Source organism: Zootoca vivipara, chromosome 7, assembly GCF_965207765.1.
Source record: "Zootoca vivipara chromosome 7, rZooViv2.hap1.1, whole genome shotgun sequence".
Taxonomy (NCBI): Eukaryota; Metazoa; Chordata; class Lepidosauria; order Squamata; family Lacertidae; genus Zootoca; species Zootoca vivipara.
This window is the reverse complement of record NC_142590.1, coordinates 94722219-94739064: the sequence shown is the minus strand read 5'-3', so window position 1 is coordinate 94739064 and position 16846 is coordinate 94722219. Positions and strand designations below refer to the sequence as shown.

General features: G+C 53.8%; 1 protein-coding gene across 1 annotated transcript; it reads right to left on the bottom strand.

Annotated features, from left to right (window-relative positions):
- Positions 1 to 258: 258 nt before the first annotated feature.
- CD40 (CD40 molecule) lies at positions 259 to 14205 on the bottom strand. Its single transcript, XM_035124221.3, has 9 exons — positions 14103 to 14205; positions 13008 to 13092; positions 9348 to 9473; positions 7987 to 8133; positions 7418 to 7511; positions 6896 to 6957; positions 4314 to 4448; positions 3611 to 3636; positions 259 to 3452 (listed from the first exon to the last, which is right to left on the bottom strand). The coding sequence occupies exons 1-9, from the start codon at positions 14157 to 14159 to the stop codon at positions 3312 to 3314; spliced, it is 873 nt and encodes a 290-aa protein (XP_034980112.3). The 5' UTR covers positions 14160 to 14205; the 3' UTR covers positions 259 to 3311.
- Between the last annotated feature and the right edge of the window lie 2641 nt (positions 14206 to 16846).

Here is a 16846-nt window from a genome sequence, read left to right as displayed (position 1 = left end):
GCCCTGCAGGCCACCCAGTCTGATCCTCAAGACTCCTGCCCCCCAACCAGGCCACACACACAAGCCCTGATCTGCCCTCTCTAAATGGCCTTCCCTGTTATGCCTTTGCCAGCTCCCTCAGTAGCCGAGTAAGATGGTCTTCCATGAACACGGTCTTAACAGCAAGTCCATAAGTGACAGTGGAGGCCAATTCTGGATCCACACGTCCTTACACAGTGGGGACATTGGTTTCTGGGTGGGAGTTGATCACGGTGTGGATTTATAATATAATAATAATAAATTTTTATTTATACCCCACCCTCCCCAGTCAAAACCAGGCTCAGGGCGGCTCACACCAATAAAATTACAATAAAACATAAAAAGCAATTAATTAAAATACAGATTAAAATACAGTATTAAAATTTAAAATGCAGCCTGATTTTAAGTAGTCCATAAATCCAAGCCATGAGGGAGGAAAACACAGAGGTCAGACTAAGTCCAAGCGTGCATTCAAAGTCCAAAGTCCAAGGATTTGCCAAGCGTGCCTTCTCTTAGCGCATTTCTCCCTTGTGTCCTGAGTTCGAGTGTCTTCAAAGTCCATGACACCTTTGGTAAAGGCTGTTCTCCAATTGGAGCGCTCGCAGGCCAGTGTTTCCCAGCTGTCGGTATTTATACAACATTTTTAAAAATTTACCTTGAGGGAGTCATTAAACCTCTTTTGTTGACCACCAGCATTACGCTTTCCATTTTAAAGTTTGGAATAGAGTAGTTGCTTTGGAAGATGATCATCAGGCATCCGCACAACATGACCAGTCCAACCAAGTTGATGTTGAAGAATCATTGCTTTGACACTGGTGATCTTTGCTTCTTCCAATACACTGGTATTAGTCCCAGCCTCCAAACTCCCCCCCCAGGCAGAAGTTTGAAATGCCCTGGCAGGGACTTCCACCTTGAGGGTAAGGCATGAAGTGGGCAGGGAGGGAAGGTTAGCCAGAACCCCCAAAGATCAGAACTACTTATATAAATCAAAATAATAATAAAATCCAGATTTATTAACAAACACACAGGTAATTCCTAATTGAAGAAGTCTGGAAAATAAATACAGGAAAAAAAGAACACACCCCACAGAATTGCACTGTTGGGTGGTATCCCCAGCGGTCATCTAGTCCAGCCCCCTGCACTGCAGGAATCAGAGTTTCCCTGACAGGGGGCCACCCAACCTTTAAAAACCTCCAATGAATCAAGAGAATCGTAGAATTGGAAGGGACCCCAAAGAGTGGTCTAGTCCAAGCCATGGATTCCCCCACCTTCCAGTGTGTTCAAAAGGTTCCTTCTCCTCCCTATCCGTTGCCCCAGCAGGCAGGTAGGTTACAGCTCACCTGGCTCCACCAGACAGAGCGCAAGCAGCAACCCTTGGGCAGATTCAGGGAAAACGACCCTCCTGCCAGTGGCTAGGAGGGAGTGACGGACCAGGCGCAGCTGCTGGGGCAACAGTTGACCTGCAGTGGCATAGCATGGGCAAAGTCACAGGGACGGCTGCCCTGGGTGCAAAATTCTTAGGTGCACAAAATTTCCAAAGGAAAAAAAAGTAAGTTGCAATAAAAAAGAGTGCACCCTCCCCCTCACACAGAAAATACTGTATCCCAGTCTTCACATAGGTGATGGCCAGTTGCCAGGATGCCCTCTGCAGGGCTTTAGAAAGATCCCGGCCAATCCCCCGTCCTGCTCGACGCTCGCAGGGTGCCACTTGGCAACCGCCAAACTATTGCCCCTACATTCCAGCCTATCGGCAGGCAGTGCCAAACACAATTGCCTTGGCCCGGTCACTGGCAACCCACGCTACATCACTGATGCCCTGTTAGGGGGCTTGAGGAGGTTGGACTAGATGTCCCTTGGGGTCCCTTCCAATTCTACGATTCTATGAAGAGGCATTCTGACTGGCCACCGCAAGGAGCAAGAGGCGTCTGGGTCACCCTTTGGCCTCTCCTGGCCAGGCAGGAACCCAAAGCCCACCCCCCACCCCCAGGCAGGAGACCCCAAACTGAAGACCCCCACACAAGGCAAGTCGGGTAGATGGGTGCTCAAAAGACGATTCAATTTCTGGGAGGAAATGAGAAGGGCAGTCTCTTTCCCTTTGAGGGTGGAGGTGGTTCGACCCACGTAGATTGACATGGCAGGTACAGAAATTGGGGTGGGCTTGTTGAGTATGGATTGCTGCTTCTGATATGAATAAGTCAAAACAATAAAATGTTTTGATTTTTTTTTTGCAGGGAAGAGAAGATGGAGGAATTGTACAAACAAGTTATTCTCCCCAACTCTCTGTGGCTGGAAGAGAACAGGAAACGTCTCCAACACAATCATATTAAAAATGGCTTATAAAAAATGGTTCCTATAAAAACCATGAATTTAGACTCTGTTTAAAGTGACACCTTTGCCGCTCAGGACAACCAGCCCAGAGCGTGGCTCCAGTAGCACCCAGAGAGGCAGAGGGCTGTGAACCCAATGCACCCCACACCCCGTATCTTTGGGGCTGCTTCCCCTACACTGCCGACCTCTGCTGGAGAAGGCCACTCTGCAAGGCTCAGGCCACTCCCCCAGCAGTCCAGTCTGCCCCCCCCCACCTAAGAGAGGGCAAAGCCCATTGAAGCTGCTGTCTGAGAGAGTGTCTGAGACCCCCAAGGGTCATCCAGTCCACCCCCTTGCAATGCAGGAATCTCGGCAAAAGTATTCCTGACAGGTGGCCACTCAGCCTCTGCTTAAAACCCTCCAGGGAAGGAGAGTTCCTTCCGCTGTGGAACAGGAGAAAGTGGGGGGGGTGAGACCAGTGTCTTGGGGTACTAGGAAGAATTCCTGGTTGGCGGGGAACACACAGCTTTCCCCCCAAACCGGGAGTTTATTCAACTGCTGCACAGAAGCCCCTCGATGGTTAGAGGTTCAGGGTTTGGAGGTTCTGCTCAGCTCCAAGGAACCCTTTGGCTCACCACCAGGTGGAAGCTGCAACAGAAGCATGCCAAGGGCAAAGGGGGGCTTTGCTGCCCTAGAATCACAGTTGGAAGGGAGGGCCCCCGAGGGTCATCTAGTCCAACCCCCTGCGATGCCACCCCACCCCTCGCCTCCTGCCTCCCACTTTCTGGCAGGCAGGCCCTCTCCACCCCCACCAGGGCAACCCCCACCCACCCTGATTTTGAGAGGGGTCCAGGACAGGACAAAGCCCTGCAAGAGGAGGAGGAGGAGGGGGGGGGTCCTGCAGGGAAGCAACCAGAGCCAGCAGGCGGCGTGGGCAGAGTCCAGTGGTGGGGGGCAGACACGACAGAGGCAGAGTGAGGGGGGGCTCAGCTCTGCTCCTGCTCAGCTAGGCAGCTCTCCTTGCCATCTTCCTGGGCCACAGGCTGGCCCCCAAGCAGCGTCTCTTGAGTGGGAAAGGGAGGGTCCTCTACCTCCTCAGGTTCCTGCTGGTCAAAGGGGGCCTCTGGCTGTGAAGAGAGAGGCAGGGAGGGGGGGCAGGTTCAGCAGGCAGGGACATGCAGCAGCATCCGGGACCAGGGCCTCCTGCCCGCCATTTCCCCTGCTGCCAACTGCAGCAGAAGCCCCCTCCCCAAAGGCCCTTTTGCTCACTCACAGACGCACATACCTGATTCAGGCGAGGCTTCCAGAGATCTAGGCAGGAGAAAGGGAAACAGTCAAGGCTGGATAGGGAGATCCCTGGCTGGTTCGGGGGGGGGGGGACAGGACGGGACACTACGACCCTCAGGGGAAGGGCAGCTACAGGCACTTGGGAGAAGGGAGCTCACCCCAAAGAGTGGGAAAGGAAAGCCCCCCCCCCTTTCTGTTGCAGGATCCCGCTGCTAGGGGACCATGGCTGGGCTGCTGGTCAAAAGAGAGGCAGGCAGACCTACACAACACACAACATTGTTGTTGTACAGTATGTAGGTTTTATTTTACAGTGGTACCTCTAGTTACGAACGTCATTCGTTCCGGAGGTCCGTTTTTAACCTGAAACTGTTCTTAACAGTTGATGCAACTACAGTGCAAGTCATGGGCCCCGCCTGCTAGCCCGCTCCCTCAAATATCACGGGTTCTTAATTGCATTTCAGTTCAACAATTACTTTGATACAATACGTATTTTGTTACGTGCGAATGGCTTGAGACACCTATGAGGTCCAGAAATGACCCTCTAGCATGTATTCAACACAAAAAACAGCGACACTTTGTTGTTGACAAAGGACAGCTGGACATAGAAAGGGACCCATGACCTTCAGGAGCTGAGGGCCTGCCCCCAGGGACCCCCCCCCTTCAGCACTCCCTCTCAAACACCAGAGGGTCCAGTGACTCACCCTGGCGACGCCGATGGTGGCGGCAGAGGAGGAACAGGGCCCCCGCCAGCAGCCCAAAGAGGGCCACCAGGGGAACTACCAGCAGTATGTGGGTCCTTCTGGCTTCTTCCTGGGGGGGCTGTGTCGGCAGGACACCTGTGGGAGGGTGCAGGAAAGGAGCCACATGAAACCCCCCCACCGCCAGGGCAACCAGGGCACACCCCTGTGGGCAGAATCATTATGAATCACAGAGTTGGAAGGGACACCCAAAGGCCATCTAGTCCAACCCCCTGCAATTCCCCCCCCTCACAGTGCAGGAATCCTCTGGGACCAACCCCTCTTCCCACCCACTCCCCCCCCTCGCTGCCCCCAGCTTGGATTTGTTTAGTGGGTGCAGCCATGGAACAAACAGCCCTTAAATACTTCTGGGTCTTCTGCTCTGACCTCCTCTTTGTGCCCGACAGCAAAGGAAGACAATTAGGCGCTGGGCGAACAGCAAGGCGTCAAGCAGAGTTAAACCAAAACAAATTTAGCTTTTGCTAAAGGTTTCTTAAAGGCAGCCATTTAAAGAGTTATTGTGAAGGCTGGCTTTTTTCTTAAAGGAAAAACATCTTATTTTTAGAACACTGCAGAGTTAAAAATAAAGCGGCTGGTCCTGATCAGTGTTGCGTTTTTCATGGGAGGCCACTGCACAGCCTGCGGTGGGAGATTTGTGAAGCCCTGGGAGGGGCAGGACAGGGCAGATCCTGCCCCTCTTGATGCCCCAGGCGCACTGGGAGATCCCTGAAGTACCAGCAAATGACGGCTTGCAGGATCCGTCTCAGTTGATGCAGCCTGACCGTGTGGGCAGGTCTGCTGTTCTTATTTCTTTCTTTATTACATTCATATGCCACCTTTCAAGGGCGGCTGTGTGTGGGTCTCCCTCTCCCCGTTGAATTCGGACAACAACCCTGTGAGGTAGGTTGGACTGGCCCCTTGGGGAGGAAAGAACAGAAATGGAATAAATGATAATAAGAGTGTGGTGCAGTGGTTAGAGCATCAGACCAGGACCTGGGAGACCAGGGTTCAAATCCTCACACTTGGCCTGGAAGCTCACCAAGTGGCCTTTGGGGGCCAGTCCCTGCCTCTCAACCGAACCTACCTCAAAGGGTTGTTGTGGGGATTTAATTGGAAGGGGGGAAAACATACACACCAACCTGAGCTCCTTGGAGACAAAGGGGAGATATGAATGCAGTAAACACAAGAACAGCTGCACACAGCTTCTTCCTTCCTCCCAAGGGGGCTGCGTGAAGCAGGCCCTGCTAGCAGCCCTCCCCTGCTGCCTCCAGGCCATTCTGGATAAGAACTGAACTGTCTCTCCAGTATCACAGCTGACAAAAGGAGAAGGTATTTCCCCAGCAAGATCTCCCTTCATAGAACTGGAGAATTGGAAGGGATCCCAAGGGTCATCCAGTCCAACCCCCTGCAATATAGGAATGACAGCTGAAGAATCCTTGGCAGGTGGCCACCCAATCTCTGCTCAAAAACCTCTAAGGAAGGAGAGCCCACCGCCTCTCGGGGGAGAGGATCTAGGAGTCTTGGTAGATCACAAACTTGACATGAGTCAGCAGTGTGATGCAGCAGCTAAAAAAGCCAATGCGATTCTGGGCTGCATCAATAGGAGTATAGCATCTAGATCAAGGGAAGTAATAGTACCACTGTATTCTGCTCTGGTCAGACCTCACCTGGAGTACTGTGTCCAGTTCTGGGCACCACAATTCAAGAAGGATACTGACAAGCTGGAACGTGTCCAGAAGAGGGCAACCAAAATGGTCAAAGGCCTGGAAACGATGCCTTATGAGGAACGGCTTAGGGAGCTGGGTATGTTTAGCCTGGAGAAGAGAAGGTTAAGGGGTGATATGATAACCATGTTCAAATATATAAAAGGATGTCATATAGAGGAGGGAGACAGGTTGTTTTCTGCTGCTCCAGAGAAGCGGACACGGAGCAACGGATTCAAACTACAAGAAAGGAAATTCCACCTAAACATTAGGAAGAACTTCCTGACAGTAAGAGCTGTTCGGCAGTGGAATTTGCTGCCAAGGAGTGTGGTGGAGTCTCCTTCTTTGGAGGTCTTCAAGCAGAGGCTTGACGGCCATATGTCAGGAATGCTTTGATGGTGTTTCCTGCTTGGCAAGGGGTTGGACTGGATGGCCCTTGTGGTCTCTTCCAACTCTACGATTCTATGATTCTATGAGACCATCCCACTGCCCAAGAGCTCTTGTTATCAGAAAGTTCTTCCGGATGTTCAGCTGGAATCTCCTTTCTTGTAACTTGAGGTCGTACCCTCCGGGGCAGGAGAAAGCAAGCTTGCTCCCTCTTCCATGTGGCAACCCTTGGAGATATTTGACGATGGCTCTCCTATCTCCTCTGAGTCTCCTCTTTTCCGGGCTGAACATCCCCAGCTCCTTCAACCGTTCCTCATCAGGCTTGGTTTCCAGAACCATCCAGTTTGCCCACATCCAGACCTGGACACAGCACCTTCCAAGCTTGAGAGAAAGTCGCTCTCCCTTCTGGCAGCCCCTGCCAAGCCCACATCTCTTGCCGGGAGCTCACTCACTCACCGCAAACCACATCCGAAATGTGGGTCCCGTTTGCCACCCGGACCGTCTTTCTGTCCACACAGCTGCGGAGAGAGAGAGGCAGACTCTTCAGAAGGGAAGCCACCCATTGCACCACATGAGCATTTCGCAAGCGAAGCCCTGGCAGGTGCGCAAGCATGCGCAAGCCCCTGTTTCGGTTTGGAAGAGAGAAGCAGCGGTGCATGGAGGGGGCCTGACCGCTGCCCCCCCCAGATGCAGATAAGCAGCTTGACTCCAAATCCCCCCACCCCACACAGAGAGCTGCTTTTCTTAAACTGGCATCTGGGCTCAGCTGCACACATTTGCATGAACCGCACGGTTAGCCATGCAGGCAACTTCCTTTCCCAGCAAGACCCGCTCACCCCGCTCCCGACTCAGGTCAGCTCACAGGGGCCCTGGAGAAGAGCAGGGGCGTCACGCAGATCCTGCCAGCGTCTCCTGCCCAACTGCAATGTGCCAGTGTAAGAAGGCAGGATGGCCGCCCCACCCCCACCCCCATCTTACCTGCTCCAAGGTTGGCATCGAGCTGTGGCAGAAGAGATGTTGGAGAAGGAGCCAGGAGGGCATGCCACGCAGACCGTGTCGTTCAGGTGGCTGGCTGGAAGGAACACGGGAGGCAGCGTCAGACGCCAGGGCCCTGAAGCATCGGGGGGGGGGGCTGGGGGGTCCATGCAGCTCCTGCAACAATGCCCCTCCAGGGCTGTCTGGGTGTGGGGAGAAATCCCACCGGCAGGGAAAGTCCAGCCGACTTCTGCACACCCCACAATCCCCAGCCTAGAATTGCACAGTTGGAAGGGACCCCCCAGGGGTCATCGAGTCCAACCCCCGGAAATGCTGGAATTGCAACAAAGGCATCCAAGGGACCCATATGATACCATGGGAGAGGATGTGGGGCTTCCCTCTGCATCTGTTCATGAAAAGGATTAGCTCGATTCATCCCTGGGATGCGAGTCTGCCTCTGAGCATGTGCAGTGTGAGTAATTCCACCACACGGCGGAGGGAGCCCAGCCCAGCCCAGCCCAGCCCAGCCGCCCCTCGTGTTCCTCCTCCTTCTGGCAACAGGCTCTGCTCACCTTCGCGCTGGACGCCTTCGCCCGCTGGGCACACTCGGTTCACCCGGCAGGTCAGGCACTCCGGGCTGGAGCAGTGGGTGCCATTCCGACAGCGGCAGACGACGTTCCGCGTGGCGTCCCCTTCCGTGAACACAAGAAAACCGGCATCTGGAGGAGGGGGGGAGAAGAAGGAGGAGAGCCTTGGAGCTGAATCGGGCCCTTGTGCCATCTGAATCCGGCAGCCAAGCAGATGCAGAGCCTGGGAAACCCGCAAGCAGGGAAAGAGAGAGGGGAGGGTGGAGATCAAGGGCTTGGAAACCCAGCCTGGTGAGGAGCAGTTGAAGCATCTGGGAAAGAGGGTGCTGAGATGATATCTGAGACCCACCTTCCAGTATCTCAAGGGCTGCCACATGGAAGATGAAGCAAGCTTGTTTTCTCCTGCTCCAGAGGGTAGGACTCGAACCCATGACTTCAAGGGACAAGGAAGGAGATTCTGACTCAACATCAGGAAGAACTTTCTGGCCGTAAGAAAGTTTCAACAGTGGAACAGTCTCCCTTGGGGAAGTGGTGGGCTCTCCTTCCTCAGAAGTTTTTAAGCAGTGGTCGGATAGCAATCTGTCATGGATACTTAATTGTGAACCCTGCATTGCAGGGGGTTGGACTAGATGACCACTGGGGATCTTCCAGCTCCAAGGTTCTATGAGTCTATTACTAACTCTGGAAGTGTACACTCGATTCTGACCAAACTAAGCCTCCTGATGTATATTTTGCTCTATGCCTCTGGCCAATGAGTCCATGTGGCCCTAGAGGGCCATGAAAAAATGTGCCCTGGGCTTTGTAGACTCGGGCACCCATCTGAAACCCAAGGGGCTCACGGGTTGCCAGGTGTGAAATATATGGGCCTTATTTCCATATATGAATTACGGTGCTGGAGGAGACTCTTGAGGGTCCCATGGACTGCAAGAAGAACAAACCTATCCATTCTTAAGGAAATCAGCCCTGAGTGCTCCCTGGAAGGACAGATCGTGAAGCTGAGGCTCCAATACTTTGGCCACCTCATGAGAAGAGAAGACTCCCTGGAAAAGACCCTGATGTTGGGAATGTTTCAATGGAGGGCACAAGGAGAAGGGGATGACAGAGGACGAGATGGTTGGACAGTGTTCTCGAAGCCACCATGAGTCTGACCAAGATAGGAGTGCCTGGCGTGCTCTGGTCCATGGGGTCACAAAGAGTCGGACACGACTAAACAACAACATTTTCCAGCTCTCCTCCTCCGCTCAGAGCCACCTCTGGAGGCAGCACATGACCAGAGTCTGTCCGGTGGTGAAGGGAGAAGGAGACACACACAGAGGACCCCTCTCCCCCCCACCCCGGGCACTTACTCTTGTCGCAATAGGCCTGTGGTGTGCAGTGCTTCTCCTTGGTCCAGCCGGCCTGGAAGTGCTGAGCCTCGCAGGCTACGCACTGCGTCTCAGAGCTCTTGGAGCAAAGCGCCTTCACCTTGGTGCCTGCAAACACACGAGGAGACCTGGTGAGCCCTGGCACCTTGGGCGGGGAAAGGGGTGATATGATAGCCATGTTCAAATATATAAAAGGATGTCATATAGAGGAGGGAGAAAGGTTGTTTTCTGCTGCTCCAGAGAAGCGGACAGGGAGCAATGGATTCAAACTACAAGAAAGAAGATTCCACCTCAACATTAGGAAAAACTTCCTGACAGTAAGAGCTGTTCGGCAGTGGAATTTGCTACCAAGGAGTGTGGTGGAGTCTCCTTCTTTGGAGGTCTTTAAGCAGAGGCTTGACAGGCATATGTCAAGAATGCTTTGATAGTGTTTCCTGCTTGGCAGGGGGTTGGACTGGATGGCCCTTGGGGTCTCTTCCAACTCTATGATTCTATGAAAGGGCCGTACCTGCAAGGGGGCAGACGCGATTCTGGCGGAGACTGGCATGGACTGGGGTGGGTGGGCAGGAAGGAAGGGGCCAGGGCTCAGCAGCAGAGCGACATCTGTTTGGCATGGGAAAATTCTTTGGAAATTCCACCTCCCTGGGAGATTCAGGATGCAGGAGAGGTGCAGTTGGCCTATGGAACTCCCTCCCACAGGAGGCAGTGACGGCCCCCAACCTGAATGGCTTTAAAAGAGGATTAGATGTTTTTTTGGAGAACAAGGCAGTTGATGGCCGCAAAACATGATGGCTCTGCTCTGCCAGAGGCAGCCGTGTTACTGAATCTCTCTCGCAGGCCATGACTCTCAGGTGAGAAGAAGCAGCTGGGAAGGGAGGAGCTGAGGGATTAGGAAAAGTAGTTTTAGAAGTTGTGTGTCTTTGTTTCTCGATTTCATCCTTTCACACTATTTTGTATATATTGTGGTACTTTAGGCACCACAGCATGTAGTTATTTTTATTGAGCCTCACTTAGTAAGTATTTATTGTAATTGTTAAGAGTGAATTTCTGTTATCATTTGCTGAGCTTTTGGGAGTTAATTTTATTGTGTACTATCATATTCTAATAGATTATTGAATATTCCTTTATTTGATATAAGTCTTTCCATTTCAAAGTTACATTTGATGATGACTGTTTGTATTAGATTAGTTTGTTATGGCCAAACTTGGCCCTCCAGCTGTTTTGGGACTACAACTCCCATCATCCCTAGCTAACAGGACCAGTGGTCAGGGATGATGGGAATTGTAATCCCAAAACAGCTGGAGGGCCAAGTTTGGCCATCACTTTAGTGTAAGGTGTCTGTTCTTTGTTGTATATTTTGAGGCTGGAAACTGCCTCAGGTACAGTAATATAGGAAGGGGATATACAAATTAAAAGTGAAAATGAAAATGAAATCCTAGTACTGTAGCTGGAAACCACAGGAAGGGAGAGTTGCTCTTGTGTTGAATCCTGATTGTGTTCCCCCCACTATGGACATCTGGTCAGCCATAGGGAGGGAGAGCAGGAGGCTGGACTTGGTGAGCCACTGGCCAGATCCAGCAACAGGCTTTTCCTCGGTTCTTAGGAGGGCAGCAAAAGCCTGGAGCCCTAGACTGAAACCCTGGAGAACCCCGGCCTCCCCAGACAGACAATCCAGAGCAAGGGAGTATCCCTTCTTCCCAAATCAGCGGGGAGGAAGCTCTGCCCTCCTCCAGCAGCCCTAGAGATGGCATCAAGCTGAGAAGGGTGGGCTTTCCGTAGCCCAAAAGTGGAAATCCCAGGAGGTCCCTTCAATTACGGAGTGGCAGACAAAGAGGTTAGAATATATGGAAATGGCCAAACTGACTTGCAGAATCTGGGATTAGGGTGATTCGAGATTCCATAAAGAATGGAGTAAATTTGTAGTGGCCGTAAAGGATAATTATGAAAATTTGAAGACACTAGCGGGAAGAAGATAAATCCTACATTGTTGTTTTTTAGTTAAAGTAGAAAAATGCATGAGTGGATGGGAGTCCAAGCTTGGCAAAGCTATTTGTTGTGTGATGTGTTGTATGATGTTAAAGAAATGAAAATGAAAATAAAAAATAAAAATTTATTTGAAAAAAGAGAGAGAAGGATGAGCTTTCCAAGGGAGAATCGGGTCCTGAGGGCTCCTTTCCCAGAATGAGGCATTCCCCCAACCACCCCGCCCCTTGCACAAGGAGGGAGGCCCACTTCCATCCCATGGCACCCCCTCCCCCCTCCCAGAGCTGCCCTGATCCTTTGGGTCCTCAGAGGTTGAAAGGGGCAGCACAGGTGAGCTTGGTCGTCCTTCCCACACCGCTCCCCCCCCCAGCGGAGACAGTGGTTGAGGGGAGAGAATGAAGGGGCAAAGGAAGCTTCTTTCTCTCCCCCCCCCCTTTACTGCTGCATCTTAAGAGCCAGTGTGGCTCAGTGGTTAGAGTGCTGGGCAGGGACCTGGGAACGGAGCAGGGCTCAAATCTTCACTCAGCCGTGAAACTCAATGGGTGACCTTGGGGCTTAGTCACTGCCTGCCCCTCTCTCCCACCCTAACCTACCTCACAGGGTTGTTGTGGGGATTAACTGGGGGGGAGCCATGTATGTCACCCCAAGCTCCTTAGGATTGTTCCTCAGTTTCCTCCAGCTCCGCAAGGAGTTTAGACAGGTGGGCGGGACAACCCACCTGTAAATCATGAAGTCATAGTGACATTGTATGACTGACAGTTGGATAACCTTGCCCAGAGGGATCTGGCCCAAACAGCCCAAAGGGGTCCCCACCTCCCTCTTGTCCTGAGTGGCCCAGGTGTGTTGCTGGAGAGACAGGGGAAGGGCCTGTTTTGGACTGGGGAAGTTTTATTTCCAGAGACATTGCTGGGGGTTGGACTACATGACCCTTGGGGTCCCTTCCTATTCTGTGATCCCCAACTGGCTCAAAAGTTGTGAGAAAAAGTGCTATGGGGGGGTGGAATTTGCCCAGGTGGGCTATCTATGCAACTCTGATTTTCAGAGAGTCATTTGTATTCAAGAGAGTGTGGCACAGTGGTTAAAGTGCTGGACCTGGGAGATCAGGGTTCAAATCCTCACTCAGCCATGAAGATCTCGCTGAGTGACCTTGGGGACCAGTCACTGCCTCTCAGCCTAGCCCACCTCACTGGGCTGTTTTGAGTATTAAATGAGACGGGGTGAGTGGGGGGGAGAACCAAGCAGACCCCCTTGAAGAAAATGAGGATAGAAATGCAATAAATAAATGGGTATAAACATCCCCCTCAGCTCAAACTTCTAATCTTAACCGTATCAACTGCTTTTGAACTGTTTTAATTGGAAAGCCTTTTAATTGGCTGGTTTAGTTGTGTCTTTTAATTAAGGGGTTTTTAATGCGTGAAAGAAACACTATCGTGTGCTTTAATTACAGTACGGCTTTCCCCATTGACTTCATCATTGCAAACTGCTTCAAAGCCATTTCAAAGCACATAAGCGGCATATCACTTCATCAAGAAACAATGCTGTTGACACAATGCTGCCCGCCTCCCGTGAGAAGCCCCCCGCCCCGAGGGGCTCTTGCGCAAGGTGGGGGAGGGGGTGTCCAAGAGGAAAAGCAAGAGTTGCGTCGGCGCAGCTTATTACCTGGGCCACATTTTTGGCAGCACCTTCCCCCTTCCAGGTACTCCGTGGCAGAGCAGCTCGGGCCCTGCGGATCCAACGCCAGGCACTGCACCGCAGGAGGAGGGTTAGTCACAGCCCCATCGTCATCATCCTCACCCCCCTCCCCAGCCCCCCCCAAAGCCACAATCCAAGCGGCTGACCCAAGGCTTTCTCTCACTCCGGCGCTATGAGCAAAGCGCTCGTAAAAGCGCGTCTAGGCGCCGCTTGCCTTGGAAACCTCTGCCCCCCACCCCCACCCCGCCGCGTCCCCAGCCCTAGAGAGGCGGGAGCCGGCCGCCTCTTAGCCCACCCTTTGGGGTCCGGTTTCCGTGCCCAGAGAGACCCACAAGGGGGCAGCCCGCCCACCCACCCACCCTCCAAGCTGCAGGGGAGCTAAAGGGAACCTGCTTTTAATTCTCGGGGAAAGGATCATGGAAAGCCTGGCTCCAGGCAGGGTCGCTCTCTCGAGGGTCCCCAGAGCGCCGCGCTTGGGGGGCGGGCAGCGGTCCCGCCTCCCCGTCCCGTCCCCCAAGGACGCGGCTTGGCACTGCTCCGTCCAAAGGGGCCGTCAAGTTAGGGAGTGGCATAGTCGGAAGGGATCCCCAAGGCTCATCTAGTCCAACCCCCTGCGATGCAGGAATGCCAGCCGGGAGAAGAAGAGGACCGTGAAGTCCAGATTCCCCCCCCAGTGGCCAAAGGGGCGAGAGTGGTCGTGGAGGGCCCGCAGGGTTACTTTGGGGATCTAGGTTGGTGAGACCTGCGTAGCCTCCCGGGATCATGGTTGAGGATCGCTTCGGTAAATCGATCGAGTCACAACTAGAGTGAGGACCCCCGCCCGCCCCCGTCCCGGAAAAGGGCGAGGCAGCAGCTCCGGGACGAAGGGGATTCCCAGGCGCCGAAAGAGGAACTGGACCTGGATCGGCTTGGGGAGACTTTCGCCGGGACCGGCTTCAGCCCGCCCGCCCGCCTGCCCTCCCCTCGCCCAGGGGTCTCTAACTGGAAGGGAGGGCAGGGGTGGGCGCGGCGCCCTCCCTCCCTCCCTCCCAGTCCCGAATCGAAAGCGAAAGCGCCACTCACCGCCAGGAAGGCGCAGCCGCCCCAGACCGCCGTCCAGGGGACCAGGCGCCACCGCATCTCTGCTCTGGCCCGGCGGGGCGGCGCCCCCTTTATAAGGCCGGGCCGTGGGGCGGCGACGGAGGCAGAGGGGGCGTCCTCATCCAGCCAATCCGGAGTGGCGGAGCCCCTCCGAGGCGGCGCCCCCGCGCCCACGACAGACAGTCCAGGCGGAGCTCGCCTTGAATCTCCCGGCCAGGAGAAACGGAGCGGTGGAGGGATGATGGGACTCCCCGCCTGGATCCGAGGAGGGGGCGGCTCGGCGGTAGTCGGTCCCGGCAGCTTTCAGCCCCTCCGGGACATAGGAGCGCCCCTTGCGCCGCGCTTAGGGACCATTCGGAGCTGCGCCCAAATGATGCCCACCAAGCTGTCGGGATGCTTCAGCTGAGGCGCCTGCATTGCAAGCGGGCTGGGAACCCCCGCCCCGGGTTGACACCCGTCTGGCTCCGAAGACAAAGGAGGAGGGCGCCGTTGCGGGCGCAGTCAACCCCCTGGAGAGTTTGCAGCGCCTGCTGCGGTTGCAGAGATCGATGCGGGAGAGACATGTTTCCTTGCAGCTGGAGCACCTGAAGGCGCCCATCCTCACCATAGCTGCCAAGTTAGACAACTGGGCCAAAGCAAACAAGATGAATTCTAACAAGGAGAAATGTAAAGTACTACACTTGGGCAAAAAAGAAAGAAAGGCACAAATACAGGATGGAAGACACCTGGCTTGAGAGCAGTACATGTGAAAAGGATCTAGGAGTCTTGGTAGATCACAAACTTGACATGAGTCAGCAGTGTGATGCAGCAGCTAAAAAAGCCAATGCAATTCTGGGCTGCATCAATAGGCGTGTAGCGTCTAGATCAAGGGAAGTACTGTGGAACTCAAGGCTGCAGGACACAGCAATAGCTTCCAAACTAGAGGGAAATTGGAAAAATGCACAGAGGAAATGACTATTGGTGGCTACAAGCCAGGATGGCTGTGCTTTGCCTGCACCGTGGGAGGCAGCCAGGGCCAGCCCAAGACATCTGGGCACCTGAGGCAAACCACAAAATTCCCCTTGCCCTCCAAGGAAGAAAGGGTGAGTGCAGATCTCTTTCAGGAACCAGGGGGCAATTGAATCAACCTTAGATGGTTGAAGTGTCAAGAATCCTTTGATGGTGTTTCCTGCTCGGCAGGGGGTTGGACTGGATGGCCCTTGGGGTCTCTTCCAACTCTAGGATTCTATGATTCTAAGTGGCAATCAAATGCCATCGCAATCAAAGGAGGGTGGGGCAGAGAGCCTGCTCTGAATCCTGCTGGTTGGGTGCAGAGCCCAGGAGACCTCACAGGGCAGCCCCAAACATTTCCTTCCTAGGGCTGGACTAGACGGGGAGAGCCAGTGTGGTGTAGTGGTTAAGAGCGGTAGACTCCTAATCTGGGGAACCGGGTTCGTGTCTCCGGTCCTCCACATGCATGCTGCTGGGTGACCTTGGGCTAGTCACACTTCTCTGAAGTCTCTCAGCCCCACTCACCTCACAGAGCGTTTGTTGTGGTGGAGGAAGGGAAAGAAGAATGTTAGCCGCTTTGAGACTCCTTCGGGGAGTCATAAAGCGGGATATCAAATCCAAACTACTACTACTACTACTCCTCCTCCTCCTCCTCTTCTTCTTCTTCTTCTTTGGCTCCCTTGGGCTGCAGACTATCCTTATGTTCGTCTCCCCGCCAGAGTGCTCTGGAGGGAGCTGGCACCCTTGGCGATGATTTCCTCCAAGTGGGGCCCACGACACCTATCGTACCATGGACGTAGCCAAAGGGGGTGGGGGAAGCTGCCCCCTAAATAAATCAAAATCAATACAAATCTGAGGTTCCTTTCCCCCCCCCCAGCAAAAGCCTGCTTCCCCCAACAGAAATCCTGGCTCTGCCCATCATGTATTGTGCCGCTGCCTTTGGCATGAGAGACAGCATGGAAGGTGGCCTTTGGTACAGCCTCTTGCTCCACCCAACGGCAGTTGAGGGGAGCAGGGACCAATCCCCAGCCTCATGCCCTCCAAAGGGCTTGGACCCCCAACTCCGGGTCATGCTGCTTTGGGCAGATGGAAGGTGCCACGTTGGCAGGGGCTAAGGATTCCCCAGCAGAGAGAGAAAACTTGGAAGGCAGCATTGCAGGCGGTTGGGCTTGAATTGATGACCCTTCCAGCGCTATGATTCTGTGATCACTCACCCCGGCAGCCCCAGCCGGAGCCCCAGAGTGACTTGTGGGGAAGGGATTTCTGCCTTAGGGAGATGCTAGCTTTCCTCCAAATAATCTGAATTTAGAAAAGCAGGTACCGGTAGGTCAGAGTTGTATTCAGGGGTTTTCTGTTTCACTTTGGCTCACAATGGACCCCTCTGGGCAGCCTTAGGCTACAGGGCAGCCAGTTGCCCGCTGGTGCAGGTGGGGCCTCTGGGTCAGGGCAAGGAAGCCAGCTCAGCTGCCTCCAGGGCAGCAGGAGGTGAAGGAGGCCCAGGGCTGTGCAAAGGCATCAGCCACGGGGCACCATCCTCCTGGCAGGCCGCCTGAGCTAGCCTCTCTCCTGAAAATGAAGGAACGAACCAATGGGAGGTTTGCAAGAAGCAGATCCAGAAAACTGGAGGGAGATGAGCAGCAGGAGATTCAAGACAAACAAAACAAGGTCCTTGTTTGTTTATTTCCTGGGCAAGGATGGCTTGAGTCATGGGCGTACCCAGCGCGGGGCAGGGGGGA

Coding starts and splice junctions, on each gene's coding strand:
- CD40 (XM_035124221.3), bottom strand. CDS start 14,159: ATGCGGTGGCGCCTGGTCCCCTGGACGGCGGTCTGGGGCGGCTGCGCC. Junction 13,093..14,102: donor GCGGCTGCGCCTTCCTGGCG/GTGAGTGGCGCT, acceptor CCTGCGGTGCAG/TGCCTGGCGTTGGATCCGCA. Junction 9,474..13,007: donor CTGCCAAAAATGTGGCCCAG/GTAATAAGCTGC, acceptor GTGTGTTTGCAG/GCACCAAGGTGAAGGCGCTT.